The sequence below is a fragment of the Podarcis liolepis genome (assembly GCF_965112155.1).
Source record: "Podarcis liolepis genome assembly, chromosome: 3".
NCBI lineage: Eukaryota > Metazoa > Chordata > Lepidosauria > Squamata > Lacertidae > Podarcis > Podarcis liolepis.
This window is the reverse complement of record NC_139557.1, coordinates 30,711,181-30,727,337: the sequence shown is the minus strand read 5'-3', so window position 1 is coordinate 30,727,337 and position 16,157 is coordinate 30,711,181. Positions and strand designations below refer to the sequence as shown.

General features: G+C 42.0%; 1 protein-coding gene across 2 annotated transcripts in view; it reads left to right on the top strand.

The window, feature by feature from the left end:
• The window catches only part of MBOAT2 (membrane bound glycerophospholipid O-acyltransferase 2), a 75,279-nt gene that overhangs the window by 19,843 nt on the left and 39,279 nt on the right, over nt 1-16,157 (top strand). For both annotated transcript variants that reach the window (XM_083495626.1, XM_083495627.1), the window contains exons 2-3: nt 4,580-4,725; nt 5,361-5,438. In XM_083495626.1, coding sequence (XP_083351752.1) covers nt 4,580-4,725; nt 5,361-5,438 — 224 coding nt within the window. The remainder of the gene's footprint in view (nt 1-4,579; nt 4,726-5,360; nt 5,439-16,157) is intronic.

Genomic DNA, 16,157 nt, shown 5'->3' with positions numbered 1-16,157 from the left:
ATTGTTCCCGCTTTGCTCCTCCCTACTAGTGAGTCAGAGCAACAAACCATGATCCTTGGCTTAGCATCACATACAAACTGGGAATAGTTTTACTCAATTAAATGATCATTGATAAACCAAGAATGAATCGTGGCTTCAGATCATAGTCTGGAGCAGTACTCCCCCCCCCCCCCAGAAAAATAGGTGCTGGTACTCATAATGAACGCGGGTGGCACTGTGGTTTAAACCACTGTGCCGCTTGGGCTTGCTGATTGAAAGGTTGGCAGTTCGAATCCTGGGTGAGCTCCCATTGTTCGGTCCCAGTTCCTGCCAACCTAGCAGTTCGAAAGCACACAGTGCAAGCGGATAAATAGGTACCGCTCCAGCGGGAAGGTAAACAGCGTTTCCGTGCGCTGCTCTGGCTTTGCCATGCTTAGTCATGCTGCGGCTTAGTCATGCTGGCCACATGACCTGGAAAAAGTGTCTGCAGAAGCGGACAAGCGCCGGCTCCCTCAGCCTGTGAAGCAAGATGAGTGCCGCAACCCCAGAGTCGTTCGCGACTGGACTTAACTGTCAGGGGTCCCTTTATCTTTACCTTTTACTCATAATGAAGTTGTTGCAGTAAGTGCCAGACTTTTTAACAACAAAAGAGAGGTGTCGGTACTGTGTAACCTTGAGTACCCCCCTGGGAAAAAAATTCTGGTCTGGACTGAAATGAACCACAGTCTCTAGGGAGGATGTGATGCTAAGCTACAGATCATGGTTTGCTGTCCTGTTTGCTAGCAGGAAGGAGTAAAGCGAGACCTTTGCGTATACAGTGAGTCATTATCCATGGTTTACTGTGATGTGTGAATGCACCCACTGTGTAGGTGGGACCATCATGTTATGACTAACCCATCCATGATCCAAATATTCTTTGATAGGGAAATGCATGCCACAGTGGGCCTGAGGGGGGACGGGTATTGCTGACACTTGTGGCATATGTAACTTACAGAGCTGGTGAGAGAGAGCCATTGAGAGTTCAGTAAGAGAAATGGGGGAAATATAAACCATGTTGCTTCCAGCTGCAATTTATCACATTTTTAATGCAGTTGTGCATTTTTGCAGCTCCCCCAATTTCTTTTTTTCCTTCTTCCTCTGTTTGTTTAATATTAATTCTTCATTGGTGGTATGAATTAAGAAAATCTTTTCCCGCCCCACTGTTTTCTGGAAATGTCTAGGCTCTATAGAATCTCAGGGGTGGGAGGAGGAGACCCATAGTTGTAAAAGAGATTCATAGTTATAGGGCACTTGCAGATGAACTTCAGAGCCTGAGGACAATTGGTCCCTTTCTCTATAGTAATGTGTTGAGAACGAATAATTCCTTTTGTCTGGCACTGCAATAATACTTAAAAGCAGCCATTGTTTAAATTTTAAACTGTGAATGCAAGTTTAATACAGTTTTTTTATGAATAGTAGTTCTTCACATTCCTTTAGAAATTTTCTCAGTGAAATGATAGGTGGGGTTGTATTGCTAATTGCAGTGTAGTCCAGTACACCACCCAAAGATTAATGAATTTCGCAACATAGGATTTTGGATTGTTAATTTTAATAATGGTGTTTACTTTAAGGATTTGCTAGGCTTGTTGAATAGGAGGTTACTTGGGCTGAAACAGTGCCAGCATCAAACAGCTTTTTAGCCTTTGCCGGTAAGGTTTTAATATGGCTTCCTGGGCTTGAAAAATCAGGAATTTGACTCTCTGCCTCTGATAACTCTGGAGAATAGGCACAATTGTTCCTGCTTTTAAGCAGTTTGGAGTAGCAGACTCCAGAAATATTGTTTGATTGGTAAGCTATTGCCCCTGGAGAGGGCTTAGCAAATCCAGCTACCACATCATTATGCCAAAGTAGAACCTTGCAGTCAACCTTGACTCTCCTGAGAATTCCAACCTGGATTGGTCCACTTACACTTTAACCAAGTAGCTAGAAGGAGAAGGAAACTTCAGCTAACTTTGTACACTCTTAAGAGATGGGCTTTTGACTGGCCCGTCCATCAAAGCATGGCATTAATGACACCCTGTGTAGGTTTGAATGGTACCAGTCTTGGCCTATTCATACTAGGGGGTTCTTCTTTTCTCTCCCTCTCCCTTTGACCATTATATGTGTTAATGGCAATTGTTGAAATGCTTTGACATCCACGGTGGAATGCTTTCACTTCAGCAAGTATTAGCTCCTTCCTTGCTTCCCTCTTTCTGTACTCCTGATGGATTGGTTTTTCCTCTTCCTTCCCTCTAGTATTTGGAACTGAAGTTGGATGCATACAAATTTGCACAGTGTATAACTTCTCTGTTAATTCACGTGTGCGGTAAGGATGTTGGTAGCAGAGAAGTTAGTCCTCCCACTTGCATGCCAATTTCTTCTTGGGTTGTCTTTTCCCTCAGGCTGCTTTTATTCTTGGCCAGACTTCTAGTTTTCGAGCCTGCCAGAGAGAAACTTTGTGGGAGAAATCGTTGAACAAGGAGCTGATTAAGTACTCCCTTCGTGCCCAGTGAATGCCCTTCCCCTATGCCCGCCCTAGCAGTCTGAGGTGAAGATAAATTTGGGAACATATAGTTTCTGCCCTGAAACATAACTTAATGCACCGGTTTGCCGGTTTCTGAATATGGAGTTCCTCAGTCTCATACCTGTGGTGACCTGTCTTAGCACGTCCTTGCTGCATCTCTATGCTGTCAAACACAATTTGTATGTTTGAGAACATTTAAACTTCTTCTGTGAAACATTGGGACTCATGAAAGCTGTAGGTCAAACATGAACACTTGTCTTTGCGGTTTGCTTAGAAAGCCTTCCTTGAATAAAAAATAAGTCTCAAAGAGGTTTGACAAATATGCTATGCGGACACAAAATCAATTTTTTAAAAAACCACAATATTAAATGGTGTTAAATTAATTTTGTGGCATATGGCTGCCTCCTCTGAATTCCAAAATAACATTCTACAGAATGGTGAGGTATCTCAAATCTGCAAAAGGACATTTCCAGAGCTCTAAATTGTCTGTTTTAGAGTTTGCAGTGGACAGTACTTATATCTTACTCAGGATAATGAAAGTTATTGTTAGAAACTATCTGCCCCCTCAAGTTTTTAAAGTTATATGCATGCAGGGGTTGACTTGATGCATTTTAAATTGGGCATGAAATACAAGCCTTCAGGGACCCCTAGAAGCTGATCCTTGCCAAAAGCAGGGCTTGCATTTGGTGCTGAATGCAAGCCCTGCATTTAGCAGGAATCTTTGCAGCTGTGGCTTAACTTCAAGCCAGGGCTGTAAAAGAATAAACTGGAGCGCATTTAGAGTACGCTTGTCAGTTGAATCACCTGATGGCATGTGATAACAGGTGGGTGGCCCTGTTCACCTGTCAGAAGTGGCCTGCAGAGAGTCTTTGTTCAGTTTTCTCATGAGGTCTAATAACACGGAGTATGTTTGTCTGATTTGTATATGCTTTACATTTGGTAAAACAGCAGCAATATTTTTGTATGTATATAGATGCATGTTTTTGCAGCGGAAATAGCTTGAAGAAACTGGCATTGCATATTCAATGGCACTTAAAAGGTCTTACTGGAGCAGACCTGTGGTTCTGTATACATGTGCATCTTACACATTATCTGGTTATGAAAATAATATATGTACTTTGAGTTTTAAGGGTATCCAATATCTTACAGTCATCAATTTTTATCTCAGTTTATAAATAGCTTTCATTTTTTCATATGGTAAGAGCCTTTATAACTGTAATGAGTATGGGTTGCTCGTGCGTAAGTTGCCGCCTCTCCTGGCTATGTTGCCTGGTTAAACCTTTCTGTCTGGGCAGCCCTTCACTTCGTGGCTGCCTCAGTCGCTAGCAGAATCCGTCAGTGGGCGTTTCTTAAACCTTTTCCAACATAAAAATTGTTTGACGCCAAGTCTCCTACTCTCCCTGTGCGGAAGTCTTCTGCGCAGGGAGGGCGTGGGTAGCAGAGGACCCCTGCTCTCCCCGCTGGTGTCCAGTGAAGAGTCCTGGAGCCCTCTCGCCGATTCCCCCATCTGCCCCCCTTTATCCCTGGTGTTGCGCTGATTTGCTTCCCCATCTGCTGAGCTGCCTCTCTCCCTGCTGGGCCCTTCTCCAGCATCATTTGAGAGCCTTCCCTCCGCCTCTAGCTCCGATGTCAGTTCCCTGACAATAACATTTTTTTTTAAAAGGGAAGTAACTGTTTCCGTTCCTACAGATATGTGTTTTTACTTACTAATCCTGCATATGGGGAATGCAACTTTCTTATTGGAATGAATGACATTAAAACAATCTTCCTGTGTTTCCGACATATGATTTGGACCAATTGTTAGTGTCTTTGAAACTGATTTAATTTGACATGTTGGATCCACATCTGGTAACAGCTGTGGGAAATGTTTCTGGAGCATCAAAGGGTTTATGACAGACGTGATGTTTAGAGATTTGTACCAGCTTCACAAACGATTCATATGATTCTCAAGAAGATTGGCTTTTAAAATGCAAAAGACTTGGTCTCCTTATTGCTTTGCAACAGTGAATATAAGCACTTAACCGCAAAAAAATGATGAGAGTTTTCTTTTCTCCACAGGTCAACTTTGTAGTGTGCCAGCTCTTTGCTTTGCTTGCTGCTATCTGGTTTCGAACTTACCTTCATTCAAGCAAAACTAGTCCATTTATAAGGCATGTTGTTGCCACCCTTTTGGGCCTTTATCTTGCACTTTTTTGTTTTGGATGGTAAGTAACTTGATTTTTCTCTTTCGCTGTATCCAGGCACTGGTTTCTCTAGTCCAGGGTTTCCCAAATTTGGCTCTCCAGCTGTTTTTGGACTACAGTTTCTATCATCCCTGACCACTGGTCCTGCTAGCTGTTGTATCAGTGCTGCTTGATTTCAAGGCTTGTCTGCTTTTTTGTTTGAAGTACTACAAGCCTTACAAAACAAATATGACCATGGACCGCGTTGGGACATGCACAGTGAACATAGTTACTATGGGCAGTGTTAGTTTCACAGCAATAATAATGTTATTATTTGTACCCTGCCCATCTGGCGGGGTTGCCCCTGCCATTCTGGGCAGCTTCCAACTAATATAAATAATCAAACATTAATATACAGAGCTGCCTTCAGATGTCTTCTAAAAAGTTTGTATATTTATCTCCTTGACATCTGATGGGAGGGTGTTCTCATCTTTTAAAAGTTATTGCCTGTACACAGCCTTTGTCAAAATTAACGGGTAAATATAACCATTTTGGATGAGTTAATCTGGGCAAAACGTATTTTCTTTTCTGCTGCTGCTTAGAATTGAAATTAACATTGACAAAATACGCAAACTACTTTGGCTAACCCAACTTTGTAACCATTTCCTCATTCTTAGGTATGCCTTACATTTTGTTATACAAAGTGGAATTTCCTACTATATCATGATCATTATAGGAGTGGAAAATATGCACAAGTGAGTATTGACACACTTTTATGTTTTCAAAGTGAAAGAACATAATTTGCAGGTGGGTGGAGCTTTAAAGCAGGGATGGCTACCCCGCCCTCCCTGAGCTCTGACATAGCCCTCTAAGCTGATTTTCCTGGGGCTCCATTCAGTACTACACTGAATTTTGCTGTCAAAGTGTAGGCTTTCCTTTTTTTAAAAAAAGAAGATACAGACCTGGGGGACCTGGCCCAACATGTTGATGGAAAGTGCTAATTACTCCCTCTCCACTAATCAGATTGATGATTTAATGAGCAGAGAGGATGTCTGCGATAGCTCATCTGGTAGAGCTTGAGACTGTTAATCGATGGGTTGGGGGTTTGAACCCCACCTTTCGTAGCATGGGTTGCAAGCGCCCAGGGCTATGCAGAGTGGGTGGGTTAGAGAGAGGGAAATGGACATAGTACTTATGTGCATTCAACTGCCTAAGGCAATGGTGGCCAAACTTGGCCCTCCAACTGTTTTGGGACTACAACTCCCATCATCCCTAGCTAACAGGACCAGTGGTCAGGGAAGATGGGAATTGTAGTCCCAAAACAGCTGGAGGGCCAAGTTTGGCCACCACTGGCCTAAGGCATGCAAGTCACCCAAGATCACAGCTGTATAGATCAGAAAAGAAGAGTCATTCAGTTGTCTGGAGAGGCCACTTCCTGGTTCACCTGGAGAAGCCTTTTTCAATGGAGCCTGGCGACGGGAGCATGCAGCCGTATCGAGGCAGCAATGGGTGTTGAAATTTTGCTCTCCTAACTATTTTGCGCATGAGGCAACTGTCGCTGTGCCGCTATACCACTGCCACATTGGGCAAAAAGATGACCGTTGTGGTCCTTTCCAATTCTGTGATTCTGTGATAACCTCTCAGCTGGAGTTTTGTTTTGTTTTTGTGTGTACATACATGCCAAGAGTGTGGGGTGGCCACAAGCACTGCTGGCATGAGGCCTTTGGAGGGGTTAGTGAACGTTAGAGTGGCCCTTCAGCCGACAAAGGTTAGCCACTCCTGCTTTAAAGGAACAAATTGTCCGTGATATCAGTGCAAGCACTCCTACCCTGAAACACTACCGTTTCCAATGTGTATTTCCCTGGAGAGACCTTGTGTAGCAATGTCTTGCTCTTCTTGTTTGCTATTCAAAGTGCCGAACGCTTTGTCATACCTACTGTTTACGGAATCAAGCCCGGGGGGGTCGGGTTGCTGTAATTTTAAGTACATGGCAGTTAACATGTTTCCATTGCTGCTTCATAAATTATCTGACTTGCACACTTGTAATACATCTGAGTGCAAACTCCCCTGCCCAGGTGAGCATGTAAAAAAACCCCACTCAATAGCATTCCATTTTCCCGCTTCGTTTCTGAGGAATACAAAATACATGGCACAATTTTATCCTTGGGTAAGCATAGCTTGGGTATTTTGTTATATTTTTTATTGAGCTGGGTTCATTTTATTCAGTATCTTTGCTGTCGTCTAGGAAATGTATGCTGTGCGCTGGTTTCTCTCTTATTGTGTCATAGTGTAATAGACAGCAAATGCTTACGGGCCTGATGTGATAGAACTGTTTCATATCCTCAGTGCAAGAGGATGCTCTTACTTATCTGTAGCAGTGTGGGTCCAAAGGCTCACTCCTGCTATGGCAAGGAATTTGGTACGGTTGCTTCATACTTTGCAATTTTTAGGTATATACGATTTAACTGTGGCTTTCAAATTGGAAATGGGCTGTGGAATTGTGGGCAAAGATTTGCTTCTACCGGGTTTGGCATTAATGTGAATCTTGACAGCTTGTGTTAAAATGAGCCGAAGTATACTTTGCGAGCTCCCAAAGTGAGTTATATACTGAAATATATAGCCTATACTGAAATGTCGTTGTTGTATATTATCATGGCCAGGAATCCACATTCGGAACAAATAAATGCCTTATTCATCCATTTCAGGAAGCGGAGTTACAATAGAGAGGTAGGTAGGTAGATACATGGAAAGCTATCGTATAGATAATACAATTTAAGTGCTTTGAACATTTGACTGGCTAATTACACTATGAGTTCAATAGTTCAAATCATCAGTATGGCAAAGTGTAATTTGGATGGCTATGAAAGTCTACTTAAAAGTGTTAGTCTTTGAAATGATAGTATAGAACAGGGAATGCAAGCTGGTGTGCATAGTAGCCTCCCAACATACTTATGGAAGAGTGCAAACAAAATTGAACCTTTTCCATTTTAATGCACTAAGAACTTTTAAAGCCATTTTATAGCACAGGTGTAGTTAACTAGATTCAGACTGATGTTAATTCAGATGCAGCTAAAACATTTAATATCATGTAAACTTGCTGAAAACCTGGTGGAGAAGATTTGGATAAACTGAAACTCCAGCAATGTTTTAATGGGATGCTGTGATTCTGAGTGATGGAGGAGTATGTTTGCCCTTGACTTGCTGGTAGTTTTCCTCCTGACTCCCCTCCCCTGCCCGTCTTTTCTTTTTGGAGAGCTTCAGATAGGTGTTTACAAGCACTATCTCAAAACTGCAGCCTTCATAGGCTGCTTTAACTTGGTTAAGAAAAAAAAACCTGTTGGTTTCACTATACTGTACATTTGTGTGTAATTTGTTTACTCCTCCCATATTCTTGGGAATGGGCTGGAGAGGAATTGGACTCGGCATTGAATGAAGTACCATTCATTTGCTGATTACAGGAAGTCTAACAGGATGCTTATAGTAATTTATAGCAGCTGCCTGCATTTGCCATGCTTTCAGGCTTTTCATTTTCACTATAATCAATAGACACCTGCTCATTTTTTAAATTCCCCAAAAATTAAATTTAGAAGGTTTTGTGGTCCCTATCAGATTCAAGACTACTTTTCTAGACGTCTTCAGACAGTGTAGTGTCACTCTCTAGATAATACTGGCTTTGACAGTGACTATGCTTTGTTGTGGACGTGAGTGGCGCTGTGGGTTAAACCACAGAGCCCAGGACTTGCCGATCAGAAGCTTGGCGGTTCAAATCCCCGCAACCGGGTGAGCTCCTGTTGCTCGGTCCCTGCTCCTGCCAACCTAGCAGTTCGAAAGCACATCAAAGTCCAAGTAGATAAATAGGTACCATATAAGAAACCATTATGGAACTTGCCTCATATAAGAAACCATTATGGAACTTGTGTAAGTGTAAGCCCCATTGATATTAACAGTGTTTTCTTCTGAATGGGCATGTCTGGGATTGCGCTGAATATCACTTGCATGAACGGAGAATATTTTTCGTTGTATATCGGCTACTGAATGCAAAATGGTTGTGTCTGCCATTCTGCAGACAACAGTATTTTAGATTTGATAATGATTACTCGGAAACTGACTTATAAGCCCCAGATTTGACGCTTAGAACAGTGTATTCTTCTTTTTCTTTTGTAAAGATACTTGCCTTTGTCTGTTTTCTGACAATTTTACATATTTTTAGCACTCGAGGGAAAAATAGCATTTGGTTGCAAAAGTAAATATGTTGGGGTTGGATTGGGCATGGCCAAGCTTTCTGTAGCGCATATGCCAAGAGATGACCTTGAAGTAACAGCCCTTAAAAAGCTCATTATTGTATTGTTTCAAAAAGCTCAAAGCAGGATGTGAATTTTCTGTGCCTCCAAGCGAAGCTGACAGTACTTCGGAGCCCTCTCCCTGCAATATGTTTAGAAAACAAAAAACCCAGAACCAGTAATAACTGAAGAAACTAAAAAATAAGGTGGTTGGATTTCCTTACGCTTTCTGCAGCTAGCACTGGAAGTGCAATAATGCCCACACCTATCCATGAAGAGACGGTGTCACTGAAGGGGTTCATAGATGCTTGTGGTTGGCAGTGGGGTTCTTTTGGAATGGGAGATTTATGTTTCAGCACTGGAAAGGAGAAGTGTGTATCTTTGAAGAATTTTGAAAGCAAGAAAATCTGACAAAAGGATGGGAGCATGTTGCGTGTGTCCACTTCTAAGATTCATAATTGAAGTTACAGACATTTCTACATGTAAGGTAAAAGTAAAGGGACCCCTGACCATTAGGTCCAGTTGTGGACGACTCTGGGGTTGCGGCGCTCATCTCGCTTTACTGGCCGAGGGAGCCGGCGTACAGCTTCCAAGTCTTGTGGCCAGCATGACTAAGCCGCTTCTGGTGAACCAGAGCAGCGCACAGAAATGCCGTTTACCTTCCCCCCGGAGCGGTACCTATTTATCTACTTGCACTTTGACGTGCTTTCGAACTGCTAGGTTGTCAGGAGCAGGGACCGAGCAACGGGAGCTCACCCCGTTGAGGGAATTCGAACCGCCGACCTTCTGAACGGCGAGTCCTAGGCTCTGTGGTTTTACCCACAGCGCCACCCGCATCCCTTTTCTACATGTAGTTCACAAATATTTATTAGAATAAGTGCATTTGGTAATATAAAAAAACACACATTAATATGCAGGAGATTAATTTTATATAAACAATAAGTAAGCACATGCATTCTCACCTAATTTATCATTCCGAAAGTTTGTAAAATAGCATCTGAAAGTTTGTGTTACATTGCTAATAATTTTGTGGGCGATATCTAATAAATGCCCAGGACACATTTCTGCAGCCATGATTTACGTAACACTTGTATCACAGTTGATTGCACTGGATTAGGTGAGAAATGATTACGGGGCATAATTCTATGCAACAAAAGCAATGTTTTGCTGGTAAAATGTTTGAATTCCCAGTAATAAATGAGTGAGAATTGCGTATTTATTGTGCCATAAACATGTGTAATGGCTTTTATTTACATTCAGTTAATTAACAAGTATTACCTGGCTCAGCAAGAGCTCAGTTGGGAAAAATGAACAGATTCAACTGTGACGGATCTTATTTCCTCCTGGGAAGACAAATAAACAATAACAAGGAATTGTTTCTGAGAGGGAAGGCTTGAACTAATGGGTAATTACTGTGGTTTTCTCAAAAGAGCATTGAGGAGGAATGCCTTCTATTACATGAGACCAAGACAGGTTCTGTTTTGTACAGAGTTTTGCTAAAGACTTGTCTTTAAAACATAGGGGATCTGTTTAAGAACTAATTATAAATATACGTTGCTGCTTTATCTGTTAATATCTTTTGTGTGTCACTTTTCCATTTTTTTAATGCTTGTTTGTTATGCAGAAGATATGAACTATGTGGAAAATGTGACGTTGAACCTAGAAATACAAAATTCATATTTGTAACATACACAATTTGCTATAGCAGACTGTTTGAAATGTCTGGTTTGCAAGATTTTTGTTTCTATTCCTTTGTTAAGCATCCTTGACTTGGTAATTTATAACCTACCCTCTCGCATTCTTTTCCTGTAGTTGCCTTCTCTTCAGCTGTCTTGTCAATCTGGCTGCAGATTTAAAAAAATATTTGACGAGGCTGAGCAGGTTCTCAATCTCTATATTAAACTATTGTTCTAGCTGACCTTCACTCAGCAGCAGTCTAATTTAAGGATAAACATCAATCTAAGACAGAAGTTACTTCTTCTTCTAAGTAATAATGACATTTGCACGAATGGCATGACAGCTTCGGTTTCTGTTCATGTCTTTTTTCTGTCTCTTTCTTTCTTTCTTTTAAAAAAGAGCTGTTACCTGTTGAGTGACACAACGGTCCTTAGACGGCAAATAGAGTTTCTGGTGGCAATAAATGAATGTAAAAATGCTGTATGGGCAGGAGAGTCAGGTGGAGTCAGAACCAGAAATACAGCTAACAAGGGAATACAAGTGAATGCTAAGAGGGAATCCTAGGAGTGTCCAAACCTGGATTTCTCTCAACATTAATTTGGAGGCTGAAGGGTATACACAGGGAAAAAATCGAATGGACGGAAGTGTGTAATCTTTCCCAGCCCACTTATTCTTATTTCTCCTGCAAATGTCCTATATTGTTACTAAATTAGACAAAATTAGATTCTGGAACTAGAAGTGATGCTCCATTAGAATGCGGGTTGCCTTTTAAGGACTGGCTGCAGCTTAAAAAACCCCACTTATGCGCCAGTCCTCCCCAGTGTTGCTGCACTCTGTCACCTCTGGAAAGGTAGGCTAGTCCTAAGGGTTTGCTGAGAGCATCTACTTCAGCCTTTCTCAACCTGTGGGTCCTCAGATGTTGTTGAACTACAACTCCCATCACCCCTCGCTAGCAAGGCCAGAGCTCAGGGATGATGGGAGTTGTAGTCCAACAGCACCTGGGGACCCACAGCTTGAGAACCGCTGATCTAGATAGACCAAAGGGAACTATGGGTGAGTTGCTCGTGAAGTTGGGGGCAATAATAGTGGCACTTCAGCTGATGACATAGACAGTAGAGTTCCAGAGTTGGCATCCATCTGTTTCAGGAGACAATGGAGGAGTGCGCCTTTGGGGGTGAGGTCAAGCTGTTGGAAGATTGCACCACCAGTTGTGGCTGTAGAGACCGATGCTGGAGAGACAAGGTTTGTTACAACTGGGGCAGATGAAGGCGTCCTTCTGGTTGTGCTGCTGCAGATGCACCATGGCTTTTCTTCTTCTCTCTGTGCTTTCCTCCTCCGGCCACTGCTAGGGATGCATGACTTGATTGCCCGTCTCCACGTACTGTGGTGAAACTAATCCATATATGGAATAGCAAAATTTATGAGACAAATGCATAATTACATGCAACACAGTAGAGAGAGAGAGAGAGAGCACGCTTTGCAAGAGCTGTGGTACGCACAGGAGATCTCAGAGTGAAGATTAGTCTTGATCACTCCTTAAGTGGGGGGAACCCCTTTCTCATGTGAGAGCTTTTTGTGCACATCTGAGCTCCTGCTTTGTCAAGGAACTGCCAACCAGACGAACCTATCTGGGCTTTAACTCTAAAACCTGCTTAGTTTAGGTGTGTTCTTGTTAACAGTTCCTGCCATGTGTGTGTGTGGGGGGGGGGAACCATGTGATGCTATTGCATATTTGAAGAGGAGAGTCACATTCCCTTAAAAACATGTAGCTCTATATAAAGCATCACAGTAAAACCTCCAGGTTTTGTAGTTGTGAAAGGGCAGAAATGATGATGATACAGTCCAGTATGCTAAGGATGAACTGTACTTCCTAGCAAATATTTTAATTTGGATTGCTGCTTAGGTGCACACGGTTGGCTGCATTTCATGGCATCTGTGCCATATGGCTAACTGCTTTTGTTTCATGAACAGTTTGAGGAGTTGCATTAGGAGTTGGGTTTTTTTTCTGAGGAAAGAAAGTTTAGAGCCCTTATGGGGTTCCATTGCTCTTTCAAAAAGAAAAGAAAGCTTGATGAGGATCGAGTTACCACCCAGTCAGGTTTTTGTAGAAGTTTTATCTTCTAAGCACAGTTATATCTGCTGGTGAACATGGACAGGTTAAGCCGGCTATTCCAAAAAAGCACCACAGATTATTATTTTGTGTGTGTATTACAATCCTGTCGTACAGTGCTTTGTTTTCAATCCATCAAACGAGAACTTCAAAGGGTGAAGGCATTTCTTTCTCACTGTCTATTCAGTTTTCATTGAAAGCAGCAACTGTATCCCTTTCCTGATACTTCTGTAAGGCGGGTTACTCCACCTGTCAGGCTGCCAAGTGATTTGACTGGGAGCAAATGAGCTCTGAGTCATACTTGTACTGCTTGCGTGCTTTTATTACAGCAACAAACTATTCCTGTCAAATAAATCGGACTCCGCTACAAAATCAGATGCATTTAGGGAGGGGGGAAAAGTCAGTGAAACGTATGTTCCTTTTCACCATCTTTACAGCATACGAGGTTGCTTGTAAAATGAGATTAGAAGTCATTGCACTGAAGGAACGGATGAGGTTGTTCTTTGGAATGTTGGTGTGTTAGCTTGGAAAAATCTTTCAATGACAAGACTTGGCTTTTTGTGTTTACTGCAAGTGTGTCGCTGGAGTTCAGTGGCTGCGCTGTGAATCTCCAGGGATTGTATACCAGAGAAGAAAGGGACAAAAGAACTGGTATAATAATACGAAATAGAAAATAACATTACATTCAATAAACTTCTCATTCTAAAAAGGTTTAGGCCGAAAAAAATACTGCACTCTTCAATGTGAGTCATGTTATTAGGATTGGTTTATGCTTTGAAGCAAACGTCTTATACTATTAATTGGTTACGTGCAAGATTGTTAATTGACTTGCCATTTAATAATCTGGCAGCCTGAGACTGTTTTATCACTACAGAGTGCTGAGATGAGCTGCTTTTTGGATTAGGCTGGGGGAGCTTCAGAATAGCAAGAGTCAGACCTGCTTGTTACAATTGATGCATCGGTCTTTGGGCTGTTTCCCCCCCTCTTGCGTCATGTGCAAGAGAGTACTGTGTTTCAAGGGCATTGGAGCATTTTAGTGAAGCCAACGGAACAGCCACATTTTTGTGCTAGACTATGCAGATGATTCTTAGCAACGTTTTAAAAATACAGTAGGCCTCTTTTCAACAGCAATGTAAGCCAAAGTATGGCATAGCAAGAATATGCACTGTTTGTGTGATCTTGCAAAGCCATAGTTTAACTTAGTATTTCAGGTGAACCAGTTTAGGCAACGTCACTTTCTATATTCGTTTTGTTTTGTAGTTGAAATGATGATGATGATGATGATAATGTATTAGTAAGTAAAATATTAGTAATATTTGAACGCTGTTTCCAATATCAGATACAGATATATTCAGTCAGTATGCAGGTTCTTCAGGTCATGACTTCTGATAAACTATGACTTGTACTTTGATTTACAGTATATATGAATATCATGTCAGTTATGGAGGGCTATACATTGTTTATTGCTTATCTTCTTTAACACTTGCAAAGAAGGACTGGAAGAGGTGTTTGTTTGTTTGTTTTTAGTTTTCCCACTTGATTATTACTTGATTATTTTGAAGAAAAATTGGTAAATTACAGGCAGTGTTCAAAATTAGCCAGGCACTGGGCGCATTTTGCACCTGGCTATTGGCGCTGTGGGTTAAACCACAGAGCCTAGGACTTGCCGATCAGAAGGTCGGTGGTTCGAATCCCTGCAACGGGGTGAGCTCCTGTTGCTCAGTCCCTGCTCCTGCCAACCTAGCAGTTCGAAAGCATGTCAAAATGCAAGTAGATAAATAGGTACCGCTCCGGTGGGAAGGTAAACGGCGTTTCCGTGCGCTGCTCTGGTTCGCCAGAAGCGGCTTAGTCATGCTGGCCAAATGACCCAGAAGTTGTACGCCGGCTCCCTTGGCCAATTAAGCGAGATGAGCGCCGCAACCCCAGAGTCGGTCACGACTGGACCAAATGGTCAGGGGTCCCTTTACCTTTATTGGCCACTTGAGACCAAGTGAAGATACCTGGGTGCCAGGATCCCCCTGTGCTATTGGGCGAGTCAGATTTTAGCTGGCACTAACAATATGCACAATTCATTTTCAGCTTTGTAATCTTGCGCAAAAAGGGTTCCCAAACATTCCTTTGGTGCACCCGTAACCCAGGTTTAAGCAAATAGCTTTTATATCTCAGTTTCTAACACTGGTTGCTGTATCCATAAGGCCCTACTGCATCATGGTGTTTATGGTTTTGTCTGTATGCATTGTGCCAGTACAGTAGGCAGTAAAACGCCAGGAAAAGCATAGATGTAAAATATGTGCTCAACAGCGTTGTCTTACCTTACTTGATGTTTGTTTTTTCATGTCTAACTGCAATTTCTGTCTATATCAAAGCCCTTTTTATCTTCAAAGGGCCGGTTTAACCTTGCAGCCCATTTTGATAGGTAGGCACGGCATACTTTTAGATGTGATCAAATGGTCTGAATCAAAACAAAAACTAATTGCTCCTTGACAGTTCCCTACAGTTCTTGTTTTAGTAGGAATTTGGGTGTTTTGAGCTGCTCTTTACTAAGGTATTTCTTTAATCCACACTGTTAAGATCATTGAGAGGCAAGTAGTAGCATGCCCATTTTGACTTTGTATGTAGGAACTTTGTTTTACTTTCCTCCTCTTTTTATTTCTTTTAACAGAGACGTTCTTTCAGGTTAGGGTAGTTTTTTTTAGGTTAGTCTTTTTCTCTGTGTGGCTTCTAGTTCACTGTCTGTGACTGGTGAATGCAAGGTATGATAGTTTGTTCATGGCCCTAATTAAGACCTCATTCTGTCAAGTGTCCAGTTGGCTGCTTTTCTAAAAGCTTGTGTTTCTGGAAAGGCAAGAATAGAACTTTGGAAAGGCATTCTAGGTGACTTTTGCCTGCGCATAGGAACTCTTTGAAAGCTGCCGTAAACTTGAGCTCCAATGTTTGGATCTGCTACAAGCGACTATGTGGCTGGGGGGCAACTCAGTTAATGACTTTGACAGCTCTCTTTTGCCTGAAACAAGTGTCAGCATTAATTGATGTATATTAGTGTAATATCTCAAAAATGTAATGCTTAATAAAAGTTGTAATAGGATAGTGAAGCTAATATTAAGAAGGTCTGCTCAGTCTGTGTGCAGAAACCAACTTGCTCATCGAGACCCTTATCTGATACAACATTTAATCTAAGGTTTTGCAGTGAGCAGCAGGCTTGTGCATTTCCATCCCCTATCCTCCTCTGACATGACCACAGTTTTGTGATTTAGAAGTATTCACTTTCCATTTTTAAGCAAAGTAATGTTCCTTGTGAGGGATGTGGGTGGCGCTGTGGGTTAAACCACAGAGCCTAGGAATCACCGATCAGAAGGTCGGCGGTTCGAATCCCCACGACGGGGTGAGCTTCCGTTGCTCGGTCCCTG